The sequence below is a fragment of the Lemur catta genome, chromosome 14 (genome assembly GCF_020740605.2).
Source record: "Lemur catta isolate mLemCat1 chromosome 14, mLemCat1.pri, whole genome shotgun sequence".
Classification (NCBI taxonomy): domain Eukaryota; kingdom Metazoa; phylum Chordata; class Mammalia; order Primates; family Lemuridae; genus Lemur; species Lemur catta.
In genome coordinates this window covers 49,283,220-49,309,461 of record NC_059141.1, presented here as the reverse complement: position 1 = coordinate 49,309,461, position 26,242 = coordinate 49,283,220, and the positions used below count along the sequence as shown (strand labels likewise).

Below are 26,242 nucleotides of genomic sequence, written 5' to 3'. Positions count from 1 at the left end.
GAAACTCAGATCCACACAGTGAAAGGAAGAGAGCATCAAAAAAAGTCACAAATTAATATAAAATAATTTTTTAGTGTTTCTTATTCTTAATTGATCTAATAGATAACTATGTGTTCAAAGTAATAATAGCAATAACGTATCCTTAATAAAATACTAGCAAATCAAATCCAACAATGTATAAAAAGAATTACACACCATGACCAAGTGGGGGACCAAGCATATAAAAAACTCTCTAAAATATCTGCTCAATTTTCCTATAAATCTAGAACTGTTCTAAAAAATAATCTATTAATTTTTAAAAATCAGAGCTATCCATTCAGATTATACATATATTGATAATCCTGTTTGTCATCTCTACCTAATCAGCAGGTCACTGTGACAGAGACTGATAGTTACCTACACAATATCATTGCCCTGGTCTACTTTAGCAATTAAATCCTGATTTAGCCTGTGTGACATGTCCCCAACTAAAATGCTTTATTTTCTAGACTTTCTTGCATCTTGAGATGGCTACTGAGATGTAAACAGAGGTTGCCATTTCCAGGAAGGTTCTATAAGAGGTGCTAAGACAGCTATCATGTGTCCTTTTTTACCCATAACCAGTCCCCTCTTCCAAATTTCCCCCAGGAATTTGAGTATGCAGGCTGGAGCTCCAGCAGCCATCACTGAATCATGAGACAACCTTGTAGAAAGAAGGAATGTATTAAAGAAGGTAGAACCAAAAGAAAGATTGAGCCTGTTTAACAACTGATGACACTGTGTAACCAGTTCTGGACTTCTTTCATATAAAAGAGAAATAAGCATTCACATTTGTTAAGCCACCATCACTAGGTCCCTCTGTTTTTTGTTTGTTTTTTGGGCTGGGGGTCTCGCTATATTGCCCAGGCTGGTCTCAAACTTCTGGCCTCAAGAGATCCTCCTATGTATCTGGGATTATAGGTATAAGCCACCATGCCCGGCTTGATGTCACTGATTTTAACAGATGAACACAATGTCTGATATAGCTGTGGTAAAAGAAAAAGTCTCAGATCACCTTAACTCAAATATAAATAGAATTAACAAAAGTAATACTTCTTCCCACCTACAGCCTTTGTTGGTTAGACACATTCCCTTCCTCTCCCTACCTGACCACTGCAGGAGGATCAAGATAGCAGCGACTTTCCAAGTCCCAAATAATCCTTTTCTTCATGCACTCTGCTTGGTTCCTAAATTCTCTGTCCTATAAAATAATAAGACAGAAACTTCTATTCTGTGTGTGTGCCATGGTTTCATCCTGTTCAACCTGAGGGGCATCCTTTTAATAGATTTGATCACAATACTTTTATTACTACTGTAAGTATGACTACTATTGCAACTACTATCACCACCTTCAAACTATAGGTACTTTGTTAATAAAGTATACAGGATAAACTATGTATATAACCCTTACATCAATCCAGTACTAAGTGCCAAATATTCACTCATGTAACCTCAATCAGTGATTCTCAACCCTTGATGCATATTAAAATCGTCTGGGACCTTTCAAAAAATCAACACCTGGGCATTGATATTTTTTTGCAGGTATTAATTTCACAGGTAGATGGGCACTGACATTTTTTAAAAGTAAATTCTTATATAATTATCTGGGTTAAGGGATGGCCATTGCTACTGTTTTGAAAGCTTTCTCGGTGATTATAATGTGCAATCAGGGGTGAGAATTAATGATCTAAACTAAAATATGAAATATAAATACATAAAATAAAATGTCTGCCCTGATTAAAAGATAAATCTAAGGAAAGTATGAATTTTCACTAATCACAATGATACTGCACAGTGTTTTTCCAATATCGCTAGCCTTATCTATACTATTTTATTTTTTTAAATTTAATTTTTCTAAATAGAGATGGGGTCTCACTCTTGCTCAGGCTGGTCTCGAATTCCTGAGCTCAAGCAATCCTCCCACCTTGGCCTTCCAAAATGTCAGGATTACAAGCGTGAGCCACCGCACCTAGCCTGTACTATTTTAAATATTTAGAGTCAATGACAAATAATTTCACGACCATCATTTTACAAATTATTTTACTGAATGTTTCCACCAATGATTATCAGCTAATTTAAGAAACATCTCCAAGTATATTTACACCATTTCCTATGCCCTTCACAAATTTGTGTTGTTGCCAGGCATGGTGGCTCACACCTGTAATCCTAGCACTTTGGGAGGCCAAGGCAGAGGATTGCTTGAGGCCAGGAGTTCGAAACCAGCCTGACAAGTTCAAAACCTGCCTCAGCCTCCTGAGTAGCTAGGACTACAGGCATGTACCACCACACCTGGCTTTGAAAAGGGAAGGGAAGGGAGGGGAAGGGAGGAAAAGGAAAGAAGGAAGGAAAGAAGGAAGGAAGGAAAGACAAATTTGTGTTGTAATAAAATAGGTTTAAGAAAGAAGAGGGTAATTTTAAAAACCACCAAAAGGAGACTGGTTAATTATATTAATTAGTAAATAATAATAAGTATTACATTAAAGTGTGTCCATACAATGCCACATCATACAGCAAGTACAGATAAAGAAAAAGAATGAGAATGCTATTTATGTAGTAATGTGGAAAATCTCCAAGACACACTATAAAGTAAAACAAAGCAAGTTGCATAACAGTGTATGCAAGTATGTACACCTTTAAATTTGTGGAAAGATATGATGGGAAAAGAATATGTATATATGTATTAGTGTGTGTATGTATGATTGAGCACTTTATATACTCAGTTTAAAAAGCAAAAAACAAAAATTCTTTATACCCTAAGATAAAGCAAAAATAGCGGGGTCTTCCTGATAGGTTCTAGTTTTAAAAATAACAAAGATTTGAAAACTTCCTGTGAAGTAAAAGTCAGGAATAAAAGTAATTACTTTTATTCCTGACTTTTACTATGCTGATGTCTGAAGGTATTTTATGACATTTGAAATCTGAGAATCAAATGAAAAAAACTACAGCTTTTCCATCATGAACAGACTAATGTAAACATGGTAACCTTGGTAATTTTGTGTTGCTGTCTTTTAAGTATATTTGATCCTTGAACAACACAGGTTTGAACTCCACAGGTCCACTTACAGGTGGATCTTTTTTAAACCAAATGTGTATCAGAAATACAGTATCGGTGGGACGTGAAACCTGCATTTACAGAAGGCCAATTCTTCGTACACATGGATTCTGCAGAGCCCACTGCAGGACTTGAGTATGTGCAGATTTTGGTATACGCAGGAGGTCCTAGAATCAATCCACTCAGTATATGGAGAGAAGACTGTACTTGTTAGTTTTTATTTGGTGAGTCAGTCCTTCTGAAGTCTGATTCCCTTTCACAATTTGTAAGGAAACTTTTTCTTTACTTTTCTAAATGCTTCTGTCTCAGAGTCTTCCTTTGGCTTTATACCAGGGCTATCTGGAAAGTATCCAGCTATGGATACTGGACACATGGATACAATGGCTGGATACTTTCCAGACACCCCTCATATATTTGCTTTTATATGCATAAAATATCTAGAATAAAACACAAGAAACTATAATAAAGGTGACTATTAGGGTAATGAAATGGGAAGGAATTAGGAAGGAAAGACATGGGTAGGTGGGAGACTTTCACCATGTGTATCTTAATCTTTTATTTTGAACTGTGACTGATTATTATATATTTATAAATAAATAAATTTAAAATAAAATAAGGAGCAAATTTGATTTAAATTATTTTGTTGGGCTTAAGAAGTCCAAAGGCATTTTCATCAGAATTAGATGAATAAGTATTTTATTTTGCCAAGTAATTGTTTATTTTGACAGGTGACAGATGTATGTAAATTAGTAATTCACAAAATGTTTTATCATATGTCAGTACACTGAGTTTATCACAAAAACCTGCATAATTCAGACTCTCTCTCACCTCAGGGTGGTTGAGTTCTCCTTCTTCTTCCTCATAAGGACCACCAACGATGAATGCATCAGGAATGTTATTAGCTCCTGGAGCCAGAATGTTGGCAATAGGCCATTTTTTTGGCCGGGGAACAGGTTCTCTTTCCCCTCCAAGCTTCAGAGTTCCATTCTTGAATAAAATGGGGTAGTCCTTCTACAGAAATGAATACCATATGTCAGGAAAAATTGTGAAGGACAAAAAGATTACTGAATTGTCTTTTCAGTGGAATGCTGGGTGTTGTAAAACATACTCTTCTGTGATTATATAATTCTATAGCAGGTACTATGCCCTTGATGGTCTTTGTGCTATTTTACAACCCTGTAATTTATAAAAAATTGATAATAATGCAAATTATTATTGTTCATAAATATGCAAATATATTTTGTCCAACAAGGATCTAACCAATTATTGCCCTGGGGCTAATGACAAGTTTCGAATTATTAGTAAATTCGTTTCAGCAGTCTTGATGGCCATATATGGGTCACTTCTTCAGATTCTCCCTTGAACTGGTTTTCATATCTTACTGATTCCCTCACTAATTAGTTAAATAAAATCTTTGATCAAACTGTCATTTATGTTTATATGGAGTCATGATTATACCTGTTTAAAAGTTATTCTTTAAAAACACTAAAATCTCACAAGGGGATAAAAATATAGCCATTTTCACATCTTACAATTTATATAAACTATATTTACAATGAAAAATTGATAAAAGATATAAATAGGCAATTTACAGAAGAGGAAATTAGAAAATCCAACATTTAAATAAAAACATACTCGGTCTTCTTCCAGAATTTTTATGATTTCAGGTCTTACATATAAGTCTTTAATCTATCTTGAGTTAATTTTTGTATATGGTGAGAGATGGGGACCCAGCTTCATTCTTCTGCATATGGCTATCCAATTTTCCCAGCACAATTTATTGAATAGGGTGCCCTTTCCCCAGTGAATGCTTTTGTTGCTTTTGTCTGTTTTGTCAAAGATCAGTTGGTTGTAAGTATATGGCTTTATTTCAGGTTCTCTATTCTGTTCCACTGATCTATGTGTCTACTTTTATACTAGTACCATGCTGTTTTGGTTACTATAGCGCCTGTAGATTGGCCTAGGCAAAGAATTACAAATCAGACCAAATGCAAATGCAACAGCAACAACAACAAAAATGGGACCTAACTAAAAAGCTACTGCATAGCAAAAGAAATAATAAACAAATTAAATAGACAACCTACAGAATGGGAGAAAATATTTATAAACCGTGGAACTGACAAAGGACTAATATACAGAATCTACAAGAACTCAAACAATTCAGCAAGAAAAAAACCAAATAACCCCAATAAAAAGTAGACAACATGAACAAACATTTTTCCAAAGAAGATATACAAATGATGAACAAATATATGAAAAAATGCTCAACATCATTAATCAGAGAAATGCAAATTAAAATCACAATGGGATACCACCTTACCCCTGCCAGAATGGCCATTATTAAAAAGTCAAGAACCATAGATGTTGGCCTTATTTTTTTTTTTTTTAAGATGGGGTCTCACTCTGTCACCCAAGCTGGAGTGCAGTGGCACAATCATAGCTCTCTGTAACCTTGACCTCCTGGGCTTAGGCGATCCTCTTTGCCTCAGCCTTCCTAGTAGCTGGGACTACAGGCACTTGCCAGCATACCTGGCTAATTTTTTTTTTTTTGAGAGAGAGAGAGAGAGAGAGCGAGAGAGAGATTACAAGGGATTGGTTTATGTGATTTTGGAAGCTAACAAGTCCCACAGTCTGAAAGGTGAGTTGGTAAGCTGGAGACCCAGGAGAGCTGATTGTATAAATTCCAATGCAAAGACCAGCAGGCTTGAGGCACAGAAAAAGCTGACATTTCAGTTCTAGTCTGAAGGCAGGAAAAAGCTGGTGTCCCAGCTCGAACTTATTAATTTTTCTTCTAGTGATAGTTATGTAGGTTGTCCTTTGGAAGGGTGATCAACCACCCAATTTGCCTGGGGCTGTCCCAGTTTTAGTACTGAAAGTCCTGTGTCCCAGGAACTTCTTAAGTCCAGAGCAAACTGAACAGTTCCTATACAAAGTTAGGGGGTCATTCACATATGTGGCCCTGAAAATATGACAGGTGGGAGTGTTAACTGATTACAAGGCTTTAGTAAGTAACTTGGAAATCTCTATCAGAGCCTCAAAAAATGGCTAGGCATGGTGGCTCATGCCTGTAATCTCAGCACTTTGGAAAGCTGAGGAGGGAGGAATACTTGAGGCCAGGAGTCTGAGATCAACCTGGGCAAAATAGAATCCTGCCTCTAGAAAATATTTTTTAAAAAATTAGCTGGATATGGTGGTACATGCCTGCAATCCTACCTACTTGGGAGGCTGAGGCAGGAGGATCACTTAAAACCCAGAAATTTGAGGTTACAGTGAACTATGATGATGCCACTGCACTCTAGCCCGGGCAAAACAGAGTGAGACTCTGTCTCAAAAAAAGAAAAAAAAGCCTCAAAAAAACCCCTATCCGAACATTCTTGTATCTAGAAATTTGGCCTACAAAAATAACCTAGAATGAAGAGAAAGTTTTGTATAGTAAAGTACATAGTACAAAATCTACAAAATACGGGATTATTTCAAACAGCTCATGGAAAATGCATATTATGAAAAAACCATGCATGGATTTCAAAAGTTTTTTGTATCAAAGTAAACTCATACTAACTTGTAATAACATGTCTCCACAGTATCTAGAGTTTGAGGCACTAAGAAGTATAAGAGATCAGTTTGAAAAGAGTCCCTATCAGAGCAACATGAATTCCACTAAAATTTAAGCAAGAACAAACATTAAATTTATGGTAAAGCTTGAGTGAAAGAACAGTGAAATCATTGATGCCTTACAAAAAGTTTTGGGGGACAATGCCCCCCAAAAATCAGCAGTTGTAAACTCATTTTAAAAAGGGATGACATGGCCAGGTGCTGCATGGCTCACACCTATAACCCTAGCACTTTGGAAGGCCAAGGTGGGAGGACTGTCTAAGGTCAGGAGTTCGAGACCAGCTTGAGCAAAGCGAGACCCTGTCTCTACAAAAAAACTAGAAAAATTAGCTGGGCTTGGTGGTGGTATGCTCCTATAGTTCCAGGTACTCAGGAGGCAGGAGGATCACTTGAGCCTAGGAGTTAGAGGTTACAGTGAGCTATGATAATACTACTGCACTCCAGCCTGGGCAGCAGAGTGAGAACCTGTCTCTAAAAAACAAAACAAAATAAATAAAAAAAGAAGGGAAGAGGCAATGTTGAAGAGGAAGCCCATAGCACCAGACCATCCACATCAAGTTTTGAGGAAAAAATTAATTCTCTTTGTGCCTGAAATGAAAAGAACCAATGATTAACAGTAGAACCAACAGTCAATACCACAGACATCTCAATTGGTTCAGCTTACACAATTCTGACAGAAAAATTAAAGTTGAGCAAACTTGACACCCAATGGGTACCAAAACTGCTGTGCCCAGAGCAGCTGTAGACAAAAGCAGAGCTTTCAACAAATGGGATCAAGATCCTGAAGCATTTCTTGAAGAATTGTAGTAGGAGATGAAACCTGGCTTTACCAGTATAATCCCAAGGACAAAGCACAATCAAAGCAATGGCTACCATGAGTTGGAAGTGGTCCAGCCAAAGCAATTTGCTTGTAGACTTTCTGGAGGGCCAAAGAACAGTAATATCTGCTTATTACGAGAGTGTTTTGAGAAAGTTAGTCAAAGCTTTAGCAGAAAAAAGGCCAGGAGAGCTTCAACAGAGAGTCCTTCTCTACCCTGGCAATGCTCTTGCTTATTCCTCTCATCAAACAAGGGCAATTTTGTTACAGTTTTGATGGGAAATCATTAGGTATCCACTTTTCAGTTCTGATTTGGCTCCTTTTTCTAACTTCATTTCCTAATCTTAATAAATCTGTATAGGGCACCCATTTTTCTTCAGTTAATAAGTAAAAAAGACTGTATTGGCATGGTTAAATTCCCAGGACCTTCAGTTCTTTAGGGATGGACTAAATGGCTGTTATCATCACTTAAAAAATTGTCTTGACCCTGATAGAGCCTATGTTGAGAAATAAAGTTTATATTTTTCATCTTTATCTTTTAATTCTATTATTCCATGAACTTTTTAAAGTCCCTTTGCATATGCATAAAAATAATCTCTGTAAAAACATATCAAAAACTGGACATTTTAAATGTCTTACATATTGTCTATCATAAATATACATTTATTAATATAAATTATACTTAATGTATTATATATAATATATAAATTATAAATACAAAAATCTTTTTTTTTTTTTGAGACAGAGTCTTGCTCTGTTGCCCGGGCAAGAGTGCCGTGGTGTCAGCCTAGCTCACAGCAACATCAAACTCCTGGGCTCAAGCAATCCTTCTGCCTCAGCCTCCCAGAGTGCTAGGATTACAGGCGTGAGCCACCACGCCCGGCCACAAAAATCTTTATATAAAACAAAATTTATAAAACAGAAATAAACTTTATTTTTCAAGCCTAAAATAAATCTCAGCCATTAGCAGAGCAATGTTTTGAATGAAATCTTAGCAGGTGAGGAAGAGATGGCCATATGAGTGTAGACATGTTTGAATCTACATAAAATCTGGCAGTAGGGCTGTACCTCTCCAAGCGATGGAACTTGCAGACCAACCATGTAGTTCTGCAGGGTCCCTACTGGAACAAAGGATTCAGGCACAGAGTAGGCAGCCTCCAATGTGACCTTCAGTAGATTGCCCCCTGACATCTGGGCTGCGGTCAGTAAGGGCTCTGCTGCAAATACTTTAACTTCAAGACTGCACTGCTGTAAAAGAATAAAATTACGCAGCATTTTGAAGATTGCCAAAGTCCTTCCTTGTTTTGAATTACCTCATTTGAATCTCATACCACTGTTTAAGATAAGAAGATGAAGCTTAATTATTCATGAGTTGGAGATCGAGCCAAAAAGAAAACCTTACCCCTAAACTAGAATACTTCCCACTGCACCATACTAAAGTAAAGTGTGTACACAAATACATATAGAAGAGGAATTAGAAGATTCTATATTGAAATGTCAATAGTAGTTGTACATGAATAAGTGAGATTAGGTGCTTTTATTGTCTATATTTTGTGATTATTTTTGTAATTTAAATGTAATGCTTTGTAATAAGAAAATATTTTTCAAATATATCTGTATATATTCGTATAAATAGGAATAGACATGTATAACTGATATTTTCACACAGGATACAATACAAAGGAGGTGTAAAACGTGTACTGTAGGCCAAGGCGGGAGAATCACTTGAGGCCAGGAATTCAAAACCAGCTTGGGCAACATAGTGAGACCCTGCCTCTACAAAAAAAAAAAAAATTAGCCAGGTGTAGTGGCACACACCTGTAGTCCTAGCTACTCAGGAGGCTGAGGCAGGAGGATGGCTTGAAATAAATGTACTAGGCTGGACACAGTGGCTCACGCCTATAATTCCAACACTTTGGGAGGCTGAGGCAGGAGGATCGCTTGAGCCCAGGAGTTCAAGATTGCAGTGAACTAAGATCAGGCCACTGTACTCCAGCCTATGTGACAGAGCAAGACTCTGTCTCAAAAATAAATAAATAAATAAATAAAGTAATATAAAATGTGTGTTGATTGCTAATTATATGCTAGGCACTTTACTACAGCACTGGGGATATAAAGATGAAGGAGGCATGGTCCCTTTCATCATGGAATTCATGTTACAGTCGCATGATTTATGATAAATGCTATAATAGAGACCTGTACAAAATGCTGCAATCAAGGAGGAAATGAATAATTAATTATTAGGCTGGGAAGGAGTAAGAGATGGTGACATCTGAGTTCACTTTTACAGGATGAATAGAAATTTACAACCTGAATAAGCAGAGCAAGGAAAGAGAAAATAACTATGGATAAAAAGAACAGTTTATGTAAAAGAGGACTAAAACAGTATAGTATATTCAGTTCACGTATAAGTAAGTAGTTCAGGATTCTAGAACATAAAGTACAAGAAGAGGAGTGCTGGGAAATGAGGTTGGAGCAGGAGGCTCTCATTATAAAGGATGTTATATGCCTGCTAAGAAATCTGACCTTAATGTGTAAGCAGTGGGTGAAACCATGAACCACACTCTAAGTAGAGGAAGAGGTATGATCAAATTCACTTTTAAGTCACTGTGCAAGTTGTGGGAAGGCTGAACTGGAGGGAGACAAGGGTAGGTACAAGGATACTTGTAACAACTTGTGAGTGAGGATACTTGTCACAACTTGTGAGTGAGGATGTGAGTGAGGATGAGGCAATAAAGAATAGGAATGAAGCTAAGAAGAAGGGTTTACAGACTCTTAGAGGAAAGAAAAGGCTGGATTTGGTGAAAGGAGGATTTAGGGATTAGAGGTAGCTAGGGTGGGAGCAAGCAGTCATGGATGTAATTTTGGTTCTATGGTCTGTGCTTTCATGGATGAGTGATGCCACTAGTCAAAATAACAAAGATATAACCAAGAGTAGGTTTTGGGGAGGATACTGAGTTCAGTTTTGGAACATTGAGTTTTAGGTGCCTATAGGATATCATTATAGAGAAATCTAGTAGGTGCTTATAAAGTCTGACAATCTGGGATTCAGGAGAAGGGTCTGGGCTGGAATTGTTGAATAAGTCTTCAGCCAGAGGCAGGCTACCATGCTGGAAAGTATAGTAAGTGCTTTCATATACTATTTGCTCGCTCAGGACATAGATCAAGAGGCATTTCCATTAAGCCTTCCCTACATCTACCCTTGGGCAAAGTAACTGATACCTGCTCTGTGCCCATGCACCCCACTCCATCATTTAATCACACTGAGTTATAATCCATGATATGTTGATTGTAGGCTTTTCAAAGGTAGGACTCTGCCTAATTCATCTTTGTTTCTCAGAATCTAACACTATGTGTACTGTGAAAGGAAGGTGCTTAATGAATCAGACTCAACTGAACTGAACCTTAATAACAGCAAGACTTGTTAGATTGAATGGCAGGCTGAAATGTTGAGATTACCTTAGCACCTAATCGAGGAGTTTCTAAAAGTGAGCCCTGCACAGGATGCAATGGGACTGTTGTTTCAAATGAAGTCTCTCCTGCAAAAAGAAGGCCAAGTTGAGGCAAAGAAGAGGTTAAGTTAGAACTTAACAGATTGGCCAGGCGTGGTGGCTCACGCCTGTAATTCTACACACTGGGAGGCCAAGGTGGGCGGATCCTTTGAGCTCAGGAGTTTGAGACCAGCCTGAGCAAGAGCAAGACCCCGTCTCTACTAAAAAAAATAGAAAGAAATTAGCTGGACAACTAAAAATATATATAGAAAAAATTAGTTGGGACTGGTGGCACATGCCTGTAGTCCCAGCTACTCGGGAGGCTGAGGCATTAGGATTGCTTGAGCCCAGGAGTTTGAGGTTGCTGTGAGCTAGGCTGATGCCACAGCACTTTAGCCTGGGCAACAGAGTGAGACTCTGTCGCAAAAAAAAAAAAGAACAGATATAAATGAGGCAGAGATAAATGTTCTCATTTTTTCTCTCAAATCCCTCAAATTAATTGAGGCTCATTTTTTGTACTTCTCTGGAGCTAAATTTTATAAGCTTTGCTATTTCTCTTGGGAAAATCATATACCTGACCTGCTAATAAGGGAAGAAGGTCCACCACAGCTTGACCAAGAATTAAGGTCTTCTCCTCTTTTAGTTTCCTTTCTTTTGGTAAAACTTCAGTCATGGTTACTAGATAAATCAAAACAAAGAAAATGAGAATGTTTCTAATTCATTTATCAGATAACCGAAGTGCAACAAGCAAAGAAAGTATTATCAAAGATATTTAAGAAAAATGAACTTGAAACCAGAGAAGGCACCAACAGCAGTAACTTCTGGTGGAAAATATTGGACCACTTCAGTGACTTCTGAACTTTTTGCCTGAAAGTTATAATAAGAAATGGATTTTACATCATAATCATCTACATGCATATGTATAAAAGTAACTGATATATGATTATATGATAACAAAGTTTCATGTAATAGTAATCCTCACTAGATCAAATCCTTAGATATTTTCTATTCTATTTCATATAGAAATTACTTGTCATAATCCTCCTCAACTGATTTTAGGAATGACTAAAAAGTCATAATCTGAACTTTGAAAAACATTGTTCTAGATCCTTCCATATTGCCTAACATAGGGCTTAGCAAACCTTGGAGTGATCCCCATAGCATGCAAAGTGTGTCCAAAGTTTTTCACTGTAGCATTACTCTGTTTGTGTGCTTAACAATTACTATGAAAATTTCAAATATACAAAAAAGAATAGAATAATGAATATCCATATAATCATCACTGAGATTTAATAATTAATGTGTTGCTGTATTTGCTTCATCATATATATTGTTGTTTACTGAAATATTTTCATTATATTTGCTTCGTTCGCTGAATTTTAAAATAAATTACAGACGTCATGGCATTTTATCCCTAAATATCAAAGTATGCAAATCCAAAATATGACATTTTCCCATAAAACCATAATAACTTTATCACATCTAGCAAGTATGTGACAATAGCATTAAATATATTAATAATTCCTTAATTCATTTAATGCCCAGTCTATATTTAACATTTCCCAATTATCCCCAAATTTATTTTGCAGCTGGTTTGCTCAAGCCAGGATCTACTCAAAGACCACATGTTGCATTTGGTTGTCATGTTTCTTATGTTTCTTTTCATTCGGAACAGTCCCTCCTTTCCACATATTTTTTCTCAGTGACACTGATTTGTTGAAGATACCAGGACAGTAGAATGTTACATTTTCTGGATTTGCCTTTTTACCCCCCATTCATGGTGCTTGTTTCTCAATCCCTATGTTTCCCACAAAAAGGTTCTCCTTTAGCATTTTAAGCAAAGATAATACATTTTGATAAGACTCTTGCCTCCACAGTATATTATCAAACTCTGTGATCTTTGTTTGAATTAGAATCCAAATAAGGTCCACATATTGTAATGAGTTGATGTCTCTTTTACTCTATAGGTTCCCCCATCCATCTCTTTCGATATTTCCATTTTCATTTTTCTAAAAAATCATCCATTAATTGAAGTTTTCAAAAGTAATGAAAGAATATTCTTTTATAATTTTTAAAACTGTATCTGTAGTTATGGTCTATTTTCTTCCTAGCAATGTTTGTGCCACTTTTTTCCTCTTCTTATTCTTCTCCTTTTTTTTTTTTTTTGGCTCAATCATGCCAGAGTTTTGTCTATTTGTTAATATGTTGAAAAGATTGAATGGGGAAAAGTTGAAAGCATTCCGCCTTAAGAACTAGAACAAGACAAGTATGCTCACTGTCACCACTCCTATTCAACATAGTTCTGGAAGTCCTAGCCAGGGCAATCAGGCAAGAAAAGAATATTAAGGGTATCCAAGTCAGGAAAGAGGAGGTCAAACTATAACTCTTCGCTGATGATATGATCTGGTATTTAGAAAAAATTCCACCAAGAGTCTCCTGGAATTGATAAATAAATTCCGCAAAGTCTCAGCATACAAAATCAATGTACATAAATCAGTAGAATTTCCATGCACTAATAATTGTCAAGCAGATAGTCAAATCAAAGACTCACAATACCATTCACAATAGCTACAAAGGAAATAAAATATCTAGGAATATACTTAACCAAGGAGGTGAAAGATCTCTACAAGGAGAACTACACAACTCTGAGGAAAGAAATTACAGAGAATACAAATGGAAAAACATATCATACTCACGGATAGGTAGAATCAATGTTGTTAAAATATCTATACTACTCAAAGTGATTTACAAATTCAATGCAATCCCCATCAAGTTACCAAAGTCATACTTCACAGATCTAGAAAAAATAATTCTATGCTTCATTTGGACCCAGAGAAGAGCCTGAATAGCCAAAGCAATCTTAAGCAAAAAGAACAAATATGGAGGCATCTCATTATCAGACTTCGAACTATACTACAAGGTTATAGTAACAAAAACAGCATAGTATTGGTACAAAAATCAAGACATAGACCAATGGAACAAAAGAGAGAACTCATATATAAAACCATCTACCTATAACCAACTGATCTTTGACAAAGCAGACAACAACATACACTGGGGAAAAGAAGCCCTATTCAATAAATGGTGCTGGCAAAATTGGATAGCCACACGCAGAAGAATGAAACAGGACCCCTATCTCTCACCACTCACAAAAATTAATTCAAGATGGATAAAAGACTTAGATCTAAGGCATGAAACCATAAGAATTCTATAGGAAAATATAGGAAAAACTCTTTTAGGTAACAGCCTAGGCAAAGAATTGATGTAAAAGACCCCAATGGCAATCATGGCAACAACGAAAATTAATAAATGCGCTTTGTTTAAACTACAAAGCTTCTGCACAGCTAAGGAAACAATCAACAGAGAACATAGAGAATGGCAGAAAATATTCACAAGCTACATATCCGATAAAGGGCTAATAACCGGAATTTACAAAGAACTCAAGCAAATTAGCAAGAAAAAAACAAACAACCCTATTAAAAAGTGGGCAAAAGACATGAACAGGCCGGGCGCAGTGGCTCACACCTGTAATCCTAGCACTCTGAGAGGCCGAAGTGGGCGGATTGTTTGAGCTCAGAGTTCGAGACCAGCCTGAGCAAGAGCAAGAGCAAGACCCCGTCTCTACTAAAAATAGAAAGAAATTATATGGACAGCTAAAAATATATATAGAAAAAATTAGCCAGGCATGGTGGCACATGCCTGTAGTCCCAGCTACTTGGGAGGCTGAGGCAGAAGGATTGCTTGAGTCCAGGAGTTTGAGGTTGCTGTGAGCTAGGATGATGCCACGGCACTCACTCTAGCCTGGGCAACAGAGAGACATGAACAGAAGCTTCTCAAAGGAAGAAAGACAAATCGCCAATAAACATATAAAAAATGCTCAATGTGACTAATTATTAGGGAAATGCAAATTAAAACCACAATGAGATATCAACTTATCCCAGTTAGAATAGCATTTGTAAAAAGTCAAAAAACAATAGATGTTGGTGTGGATCCAGAGAGAAAGTAATGCATATACACTGTTGGTGGGACTGAAAATTAGAACAACTCTTATGGAAAACAGTGTGGAGATTCCACAAAGAACCATTTGATCCAGCAATCCCACTACTGGGTATTTACCCAAAGGAAAAGAAGTCATTTTATCAAAAAGACACCTGCACTTGAATGTTTATTGCAGCACAATTCACAATTGCAAAGATGTGGAATCAACCCAAGTGCCCATCAGTTCATGAGTGGATTTAATAAAATGTGGTAAATGTACACCATGGAGTACTACTCAGCCATAAAAATGATGAATTAACACCTTTTGCAACAACCTAGATGGAACTGGAGGCCATTCTCCTAAGTGAAGTATCTCAAGAATGGAAAAACACGTGTAATCACTATTAAATTGGAACTAACTAATGAGCACACATGTACACAGAGGGAAGTAAAATGCAGTGGAAAGCAACTGGGGGTGGGAGGGGAGGGGAGGGAAATAAACCATCCTAATGGGTACTATGAACAGGTTTTGGGTGATGGGCACACCTATAGCCAGGACTCAAGCACTAGAAAAACAATCCATGTAACCTAAAGCATTTGTACCTCCTTAATATTTTAAAATAAAAAGCACAAAAGTTAAATAAAGGTTTTAAAAACGCAGTTTTTTGTTTTGTTGATACATCCTTCCTTCCTTCTTCCTTCTTTCTTTCCCTCCCTCCCTCCCTTCCTTCCTTCCTCTCTTTCTTTCTCTTTCTCTCTCTCTCTTTCCTTCCTTCCTTCCTTCCTCTCTCTTTCTCTTCTCTTTCTCTCTCTCTTTCTCTCTTTATTTAGAGATGAATATCTCACTATGTTACCCAGTCTGGCCTCAAACTCCTAGGCTCAAGCAATCCTCCTGCCTCAGGCTCCCAATACTACAGGCATGTGCCTGTTGATCCTTGTTGATCCTTTCTACTGCTTGTTTTCCACTTCATTAATTTTTGTTCTCATCTTAATTATAAGACACTTTCTTTGAGATACCCTGCTATTTTTCTAGCTTCTGAAATTGAATGTTTAATTCATTTGTTTTTAATCTTTTTATGTTTGTCAAGAGCATCAATTTATTAAAGATGAACCTTTAAAATATACTATAATTAAACATTTTTGTAAATTAGCCAGGTGGCATATGCCTGTCTGTAGTCCCAGCTACTGGGGAGGCTGAAGTAGGAGGATCACTTGAGCCCAGGAGTTTGAGGTTGCAGTGAGCTATGATGATGCCACTGCACTCTAGCCTGGGCAACAGAGTGAGACCTTGTCTCAAAAAACAAACAAACAAAACCCCACAGTTTTGTAACCATGTTTGGCATGTCTTCATTCTTTAATATACTTAGAGCTTCAAAAATGAGGTGGTCTGAGCCCTCTTTTACCATCCCAAAAGACTTATGCACTGTTACCAAAATCCTACTAACAAAGAGTAACCTTTCTTTTATATAGCTTAATCTTTGATGAATTGAACAGAAGTTCTCTGCATTAAGTAGTCTATCTCAAGAAGAAACCAAGGGAAAGATGACAGACTCTACACTTCAGGGGGTACCCATGGTCTCCAGAAAGATTTTTTCCTGTTTTCACAGTTTGCAGTTTAGTTTGTAGGTTTCATGCAGAGGAGGGGTGGCTTTAGATAGACTCATAAATGTGTGTACTTTCCTTCCCTCCTAAGCAGACAGTGATGCCCTTGCATTGTAGCACTGAGCACCCAAGTGGTGGTGGATTTCATGATCTTTCTCACTCCTACCAAAGATGCTTTTTTCCCCTTTAAGAATCTATTTAATTTTTTAAATTAACCTTTTTATTTTGAGATGATTGTAGATTCATATGCAGTTATGAGAAATAATATAGAGAGTTTTCTTGTACCCTAGTTTTCCCAATGGTAATGTTTTGCAGAACTACAGTAAAACCCAAGCTCCTAGGTTTTGGAGTACTGCCGTCTCCCCACACACCACCACTACCACATATACACCAATAGCAGCTGTTCAAGATTTCCAGGGTTCAGTTCCTGCTTTGGTTCTGGGAACAAAGATATTGCCCTTTCTTTCTCATGACCTCAATATCATGTTTAAAATAATGTTTCAGTTCTGCCTTTCCCACCCAACACTGTAGGGAAGAAGACAATCAATACACTCCTCTTATTCTGGGTAACAGAAAAGCAAAGAACAAAAAAGGGAGAAGAAGAAGGAGGTAGTAAGAGAGTGTGAGTCAAATAGATGCCTCCACAGGTAACCAATTCCCAGACAGGACGGAGCTAGAAATCACTATTATGGAGCAGTGTCCTAGGAGCCATCTGAAACTCTTGTTCCAAGGTGCAAGGTCCAAACTCTTGTTCACAATTGCCTAGGCTTCTACTCTGGCAATTGTGAATTTGGTGGCATGGGGTGGGACCCCAAAACTGGATCTCAGAGCCCCAAGTGACTCTTACAGAAAAAAAGGCACGGGACTAGAATACTATACAATCTAGAATATTGAATAAATTCCCAGGTCCTGCCTGTCTGGGTTTAAGACTGTGGATTCTGTGGTTTTTCTGGCAGGTACCCTAGGAAATGTGCTACTAAAAAATTATAAAAACAATCAGCTGGGTGGGGTGGTACATGTCGTAGTCCCAGCTACTCGGGAGGCTGAGGCAGGAGGATCACTTGAGCCCAGGAGTTTGAGGTTGCTGTGAGCTATGATGACACCACTACACTTTAGCCTGGGCAACAGAGTGAGACCCTGTCCGAAAATAAATAAATACACGAAAACAAAAATTAAAGAGTATAGATTAAAACCCAAAAAAGCCTTAGCCTAGTATGTAGGCGCAGGAACAAATTACATTAGGGATAATACTGTGTATGTAGAAACTGTAAATGTGTGGATAGAGAAACCATCCATTCATTTATTCAACAGACACTTTCGGAGCCCCTGATATATCCCAGATATTTCTAAGCACTAAAAATTCTGAAATAAATAAAATACATTCCTGATTTCAAGAAGCCCCTTCTCTAGCAGAAGAAGCAAATGAATAATCGCTATAAAGTATGGTGATTATACAAAAGTACAGATATAGTTGCCAGACAATATATAAGAGCCAGGTACAGTGGCACACGACTATAATCCCAGCTACTGGGGAGGCTGAGGCGGGAGGACAACTTGAGCCGAGGAGTTCAAGACTAGCTAGACAACAATAAGAGACCCCCTCAATCTCCAAAAATAAATATAAAAATACAGGAAGCCTAGTTAAATTTGAATTTCAAGCAAACAACAAATAAGTTTTTAGTATGCCTCAAATTTTATGTTTTTTTTTTTTTCATTTTTTTCTAAATCTGGCAACCCTAAATACAGGAAGAAAAAAAAAAAAAAAGCTCCCAACTCAGCTTAGGGGATAAAGGCTGCAAATCTCAGTTATATGTCAAAAGGTGTTTGGTACAAACTGATGAAAATTAGGAGGACATGGTGACTGCTGCCAGAAGCAGGCAGGACTCAAAAGTGTACTGCATTATTCCTAGAGTAAGGAGGCAAGGTGTGTTCAACTGTCCCAACAGCAGCCACTAAATACCTCAGGATCTCCTCATAACATACTCACATAACTATCATTTTTTAGAACCATAAGGACTTACAGAACACAGGTTTGCGAGCGAGGTCATCTAAAGTGATTCCTCCTTCAGGATTAAATTCAAAACTGCAAGTGAAATTGTATTTTGCAGTTCCTTCCGGAGAAACAGTAATTTTTGCAGAGTCTCCCAGAACCACTTGATTGAATTCTGCACGAATAAAGGTAACTGGAGTATCTCCTTTAGAACCTTTCTGTTGGCAGAAACATATCACTTTATAATTTTACTCAAATAGAGAATTTTCCTACACATCTGGCAAACCACTTTGACTTGGGGTAAATAGCATTTTCCAGTTTTTTCCTAACAAGCTACATCACAAATACAAAAGGGGTAGGTAGAAAATCATTAAACAAATCTACTTGTAGCTAAATGCAACATTTCATTTAAATGCCATTATGTTGGAGTTTTGAAAAATAACATTTATTGTGTTTTACCTGATAATAAAAGTATATCGTGGAACATTTGAAAATCACATAAGAAAATAAATTACATGTAATTTTACTCTAACACGTAAGCACTATTAACATTTTAGAATATATTTTCTAGTGTTTTGCTGTGAGTATACGTACACGTCTGGTGCCCCCCCTCATATATATTTTTTATATATACATTTTAAAATAAAGTGGAGCTCATTCATTATATCCTCTTTTGGAATGAGCTGTTTTAACTTCATAATACTGAATATTTTGCTGCTTCAGAATTCTAATTTTTAACAGTTCCATCATAATGTAGTTTTATTATTCAAATTCATCAAGTGAAATTAATCACAAGGGAAACTGGAAGAATTCAGATCCTTTTAGGAAAAAGAAAAAAAAAAACCAAACTATATGGGAACTGCTGTCTAAAAAACTGAAGCCACTTCTTTCACCCCTGTTAAATTTAGTATTCAGATTGCCAGGTATTTTAGATACACAGTAATGCGACTTGCTATTTATAGACTAACAGTAAGAAACAATGAGGAGGAAGGCCACTGCTACGTAAAGCGAGGAGGTTTGGAGATACAGAATGATGCAAGCTCCCTTCCTCCTGCCGGTGCTTCCAAACTAGGGACTTTCTGGATTTCCAAAAACGACTTTACCAAATCATATCCATCTGTCACAGTGATCTGCACGGGTCTGCCCGTTGATAGCACCTGCTCCATATCAGCAATTGCGCAAAGTCCTCGTTTTCTTTGGTCTCTGTAAACAGAATGAATAAACCTGTCCCCTCACATACCATAGCTGCACAAGTACCCACATTACATCATAACCAATACCAGGGAAGAACCTAAGGAAATGCCAGAGTCTAGCATTGTTTTGTTCCCCCTATCCAACCTTGGCTCCTGAATAAGCAGTTTTAGGGAGCTGGTCAGAAGGATGACTCCCCTGGCTAGTGATAAAAAGATTGTTATACATGTAACTAACCATTAAGCACAAATTATCACAAAACAAAGAGAGTAGGAATGCCATCCCCCCCACCTCCCATCCTCCACATCCTTCACAGTATTCTTTGAAAACTTTTATTTTAATCTGCAAAACTCCTCTCAAAGTTTATTTCTCAGTTTTACAAAAATATATTTTGAGAGCAAGAAAAAAGCAGCCACATAAAATGGTAGTATATTGGAACAGGTCTTGACACATTTCTTATTTAGTCAGATATATTTTCCAATTATTTTACAACACTAAGGATACAAATAATTTCAAAAGTAAATTGGATATTTGTTCTTTAAAAAAAGGTGTTTTCTAACTCAATTCAAAGCAGAACCAATCTATGCAATTCAAACATTTACTGAGGAGATACAGAAAAGAATATGACACCTCTCAGCCTTCAGATTTTATAGTTATTTTGCCTCTTCTCGGCCACTCCCTGATTTTTCCAGTCATCTAAAAGCCTCAGATCACTTGTTCAACACCATGTCTCTGGGCTTTTTTAGGGCCTAAGTGGCACTGACAACTTCCTTATCAAGTGTGCATTGGAAATACCCTTTTGTACCAGTTGTCTTCTTTTGTTTCAATGATACAACATAAATTAGGCCTTCACTACCCTTCTGCTAGACTGTTACAAAAGCCTTCTAATTGGTCTGACTCCAGTTTCTTCTTACTGTAATCCAACCGACTTCTGTCAGAACTGTTCTCAGAACTGTTCACTGAACAAACATTTATTATGATAGGCACTACAGTAGGTGCTGAGCATTCAAGAGATAAGATGTGAACTCCCTAATCTCAAGTAATTTAAAATCTAGTGAGGAAGAAAGACATGTAAGTAGACCAAGAGTTTTATAATCTGTGTGTTGAGTGCTCTGTTAGAGGAAAGAGGGGAAGGGTGGAGCAATAGGAGGGAAGAAGGGGGAGAAAATTAACTTTTAATTATAGCTTACTGTGCACCGGTGTGCTAAGTGTGCTTTACATCTGTTAGCTTACCACCCTTACAGGTGACTTTTTTTTTTTTTTGGATACAGATTCTCACTCTGTTGCCCCAGGTAGAGTGAAGTGGGGTCATCATAGCTCACTGCAACCTCAAACTCCTGGGCTCAAGTGATCCTCCTGCCTCACCTCCTGAGTAGCTGGGACTACAGGCGTATACCATGACACCCGGCTAATTTTTCTATGTTTAGTAGAGAGAGAGAGTCTCCTCTTGCTCAGGCTGGTCTCAAACTCCTAAGCTCAAGCAATCCACCCACCTCGGCCTCCCTGAGTGTTAGGATTACAAGCGTGTGCCATCGCACCTGGCTTCCAGGTTATTCTTAAATCTCCATTTTAGTGAAAAGGAAACTGAGCTTTAGAGAAGTTTGTTATTTTACCAGCAGTCATATAGTAAGGAAGTGCTGGAGCTGGAACCTAGCTGTATTTGAGAGTACACGTGTAGGTGTGCTTGCCAGGGAAATCTCCTTGCAAAAGGTGACCTGGAATTATGTCTTAATAAAGTGAAGGATATTTCAGTCAAAGGGAACAGATTTAAAAGGTTCAGAGGAAAATAAAAACAAAAACATAGCCCAGCAAGTCAAGTAGATTAGTACACTTGGAACATAGTGTGAGAATAAGGAGAAAATGAGATTGAAGAGAGATAAATACCTTATTAAAGTGTTACAGATCTGATACAGATCTGATCATATCACTGTCTTATTCCCTGTCACCTATCAAAGAAAGTTAAACTGGAACACTATATTCAAGGCCTTCTAGGATCTAGCAATGCCAGACAACTTCCCTCATCTAGCTCAGTACTTTCAAAGATTCCCTGACCTTAGTCACTTTTGAACCTCTGCACTTTTTCTTCCTCCTGGAATGATCGCTCCCTTCCTCCCAACTCCATCTTTACATGGGCAATCCTACTCGTCCTTTAAGATCCAGCTAAAAAGCTTCCTAGTCCATAAAGCTTCCCAGTCAGAAGCATTTGCCTTCCCTTTGAACTCATTTAGCACTTTATACTTTTCTTGTGGCATGTAAGCTGTCTTATTTATGAATATGGGGATCCTAAAGACTTTTTCTACTTAATAACTATGTAACTCTGGGCAAATGCCTAACTTCTCTGAGCCTCAGTTTCACCTTCTATAAAATGAATAATATAACTTCTGAACTGTTTCCCATTTGTTGTGAGCATCCCCTAAAATAGCAACACTCTAAGCTATGAAGCACTTGCACAAATGGCATTATTAATATGCACCGCTTTTCCTGAAAGTTCGATTACACCCTTGAAGACAAGGAACCTGTCTTACTCATATAGTTACGGCCCCTGAGAGCCTGGCGCCATGCCTGGTACACAAAAGGCGGTCACGCTGTGTTTGAATAATGAATGCAAGAAATCGGACTAGTTACAAGTTAGGGTCAGGGCAGTTAGGCGGGGGCTCTCGTCCCCACCAAGGCACGCATTTCTTGTCATCTACTCAGAAGCAGCTGCAAGGGACGAGTCCAATTAGCAAAAGGTTAGACGGAGGGAGCGAGGTGACTGGCTCTGGTGTGGGGACAGAGGAGCAGCGAGGGCTGCCTGAGGGAGGGCTACGGCCGCTTTTCTGGGGTGGGCCGGGGTTGGCGGGGAGTCCGCAGCTAGCGGGGCCCGCGGCGTTCGGGCCCGCGCTCGTTTCCAGCCTGGCCTTAGCCGAGAGAGCAGACTGGGGTGGCGGCGGGCAGCGCGGCCGCAGAACCCGGGCAGGGAGGCCGGGAAGACAAACGGTTCTCCGAGGGGAATAACAACCGTCTTACCTCAGGCAGCCACAGATGTGTTTCTCGCAACTATAGCAACCAATTACCTCTCGCGAGAACTTCGTTTTTGGCAGTTGCGGCGGGTTTACTCCAGACTCGCGATGACGTTTTCGGGGCAGGAGGAGCGAGCGGTCGCCGAGCGAACTTCTGCGCCTGCGCCCAGGGAGAAGCTGCGGGGCGGGAAGTTTGCCCGCGCGAGCTTGCGGACCGTGCGCGTCGGGTGGCTGCTCTTTCTGCTGATGCTGCTTTACCTTGGCAAGAGTTTGGGTTCAGTACGAAGTTTCCACCTTTCGATTTTGCTTTCTCGACCTTTATTTCAATATTCCTCTAAAAATAGGAGGGAAAAACACCTAAAGGGAATTTAAAGAAAAAAGCCTGTATTAAACGTATTTGAAAACAGATCATTTAAATCTTTCTCCGTGAAAAATGCAAATAAGACAGTATTAAAAAAGGAAGCCCGAAAATGGTGCTGCTTCTAGGTTCTCAATATGTGTAGAATAAAGAGATTTGAAGTACATGATGTTAATGCAATTCTTTAATGCATTCAAAATTCAACATCAAAGAGTTAGAATAGCAAAATACAGTAGCAATAACCGGGAAACTACCCAAGTGCCCATCAAGAGAAGCATGAATCAATAAACTGTGGCATATTCACAAAATAGGGCCGGGTGTGGTGGTTCACGCCTGTAATCCTAGCACTTTGGGAGGCTGAGGTGGGAGGATCGCTGGAGGCCAGGAGCTCCAGACTAGCCTGAGCAAGAGTGAGACCATCTCTATTAAAAAAAAAAAAATTAGCAGGCCTGTAGCTGTAGTCCCAGCTACTGATGGAGCTGAGGCAGGAGGATTGCTTGAGTCAAGGAGTTTGAGGTTGCAGTGAGCTCTGATGAGGCCACTGCACTGTATCCTGGACAACAAAATGAGACCCCTCAAAAATAAAGAAGACATATTATTAAGACAAGCAGTCAAAATGAATGAACAACAGCCACGCAAAACATAGATGAATTTTTAGCAATAGACATACCTTAAAATGTTCCACTGTTAAGAGCCAGCTTGAAAGGACTCCCATTGGCCAAATCAGGGACAATTTGAGCATCAAAACAAACAATGACAATAATAGATTACAGTCCATTGAATGAAATGAGGATATGCAAGTCCACATTGATATTGTCAACTACGGAAAAAAAAATCAGTCTTATAAAGAATTGAAGTTAGTTTCATTCAGAGTCTTACTGAAGATTGCAACCCAGGACAGTCTTTCAGAGAGTTTCTGTTAGACTGCTCCAAAGCAGTGTTTTAGTCCACAGTTTTTTTGGCTTGTTTTTTATTTTTTGAGACAGAGTCTCTGTCGCCCTGAGTAAAGTGCCGTGGCTTCAGCCTAGCTCACAGCAACCTCAAACTCCTGGGCTCAAAGGATCCTCCTGCCTCAGCCTCCCAAGTAGCTGGGACTACAAGCACACGTCACCACACCCAGCTAATTTTTTCTATTTTTAGTAGAGATGGGATCTTACTCTTGCTCAGGCTGGTCTCAAACTCCTGAGCTCAAGCTATCCTCTTGGCCTCAGCCTCCCAGAGTGCTAGGATTACAGATGTGAGCCACTGCGCCAAGCCAAGTCCAGTTTATATATCAGGTGCTGGAGGTTCTGCATGTACATTAGAGAAAAATTAGAAGTTACATTAGAGCAAAATTTCATCAAAGTTTGGGTGTGAGAGTACATCTGGTTGTAGATTACAGAGGCATAATCATTAGTCCTGTCAGACATCTTATGTATAGGAAAAGGCAAGGGTTAGGATCACTGAACTTTTCTAAAAATGCGGATTCAGACAAGAGACATGAGAACTTGTGTTCTATCCTTATTGTCTTCAAGGCATTCTCCTGGAGGGCTGCACCCAGTCACTGAGTCAAGAGTTTGTGAAGTTATGCTGACAAGCAGAAGGAGTAAAAATGGCTTTTTCACAGCCATGTGAAGCCAGCAAGGGCTGACTATGTGGCTCAGACATTTGCTATTAATACTTTGTCCCACAATATAAATAAGTGGAGAAAAAGGAAAGCTCTATTTTTACAGTAGAATGCCAATCCAGAAGTTTAGAGTGAATGATGGGAATAGGGAATTATCATTTGGCAGCTACTGAGGTGAATGATGTGGGCAGGAGTCTTCAATGGATGCTAAGTCTGGTGGGTGGAGATTTGATGAGGAATAGGATGTTGGCGTGATTTTTAAATACTTCCCCTATGGAACACCAACCAATTACAGAGGGTAAAACAGTGAATCAAAGTAACCAATCAGGTGATCAAGGTTAACATTACCAGTGTTGGGAGGACTCTACATTGTGTGCCTCCTGGTGAGACACACTGAGAAAAACAAAGCATCCTTTTTAAGGTATTGCTACCATCAGAGGAACCCAGGTTATGGGCCATCCTATAGAATCTAAGGCCTGTACTCTTTAAAAACTGTTAAGGACAAGAAAGTCTGGGAACTAACTGTTCCAGACTAAAGGTGTCTGAAAATACATAACAATTCTGGACCAGAAAGGAAAAAGACATTGTTGGGGCAATGGACAAAATGTGAATTGTATGGTAATATTGTGCTGATACTGATTTCCTGATGTGGAAGATTGCTTGCTGTTATTTACAAGAGTGTCCCCATTTGGGGGGAAACATACATTGGATTGTTTAGGAATGATGAGACCTTGTCTCTCCAGCTTGCTCTCTTAATCCTCAAAAGGTCTGAAAGAAGACTAATAACAAGGGCTACATGCACACACACATACACACAGAGGGAGCAATGGAGCATATGGAATAAAGTGTTAACTATTTGGGAATCTGGATGAAGGGAACATGGGAGTACTTTGCACTGTTTGGCAACTTTTCTTACCTGTTGAAATTATTTCAAAACATATCATTAAAATACACACACACAACTACTATCCATGGGGAGCTCCTTGCCTAGGACACAGAGTTACCAGAGCCAAATTTTAAAATAATTTTAATTTATACTACTGCAAACATTAAAATTATAAAAATTAAGAAAAAGATTTCTGGATGGAACTGGAGACCATTATCTTAAGCGAAGTAGCTAAAGAATGGAAAAACAAACACCACATGTACTCATTATTAAATTGGAACTAACTGATGAGCACACATGTGCACAGAGGGAAGTAAAAGTCAGTGGAAATCAAGCAGCGGGGAGAGGGAAGGAGGGGATGAGCAAAAACCTACCTAACGGGTACAATGAACACTATCTGGGTGATGAGCACACTTATAGCCCTGACTCAAGCATTACAAAAGCAATCAATGTAACCAAAAACATTTGTACACCTGTAATATTTTGAAATAAAAAAGAGAGAAAGATTTCTTTAAAGTTAACAGTGCTATAGGTAATAAAGTTTCTCAAAATAAAACTATGGCACTATTGAGTAAGGCATTTCTCCCTGGATTTTTTCCCAAGTGAGGGTTATGGGTGAATTTGCACTAAAACAGCCAT

General features: G+C 38.4%; 1 protein-coding gene across 9 annotated transcripts in view; it reads right to left on the bottom strand.

Moving 5' to 3' along the window:
* The window catches only part of CFAP70 (cilia and flagella associated protein 70), a 75,586-nt gene extending 52,801 nt beyond the window's left edge, over positions 1-22,785 (bottom strand). For 2 of the 9 annotated variants that reach the window (XR_006739326.1, XM_045569159.1), the window contains exons 1-8: positions 22,761-22,778; positions 19,664-19,763; positions 18,592-18,778; positions 11,570-11,668; positions 10,959-11,038; positions 8,568-8,747; positions 3,899-4,081; positions 1,125-1,219 (exon numbers count right to left, since the gene is read on the bottom strand). Coding sequence is in view for 8 of the 9 variants with exons in the window: in XM_045569159.1 (XP_045425115.1) it covers positions 1,125-1,219; positions 3,899-4,081; positions 8,568-8,747; positions 10,959-11,038; positions 11,570-11,668; positions 18,592-18,778; positions 19,664-19,726 (887 nt within the window). In the remaining variant the exon portion in view is untranslated. Of the gene's footprint in view, positions 1-1,124; positions 1,220-3,898; positions 4,082-8,567; positions 8,748-10,958; positions 11,039-11,569; positions 11,669-18,591; positions 18,779-19,663; positions 19,764-22,760 lie in introns of those variants that run through there. The other 7 variants (XM_045569160.1, XM_045569164.1, XM_045569157.1 and 4 more) reach the window with 7 other exon arrangements.
* Positions 22,786-26,242: the final 3,457 nt, after the last annotated feature.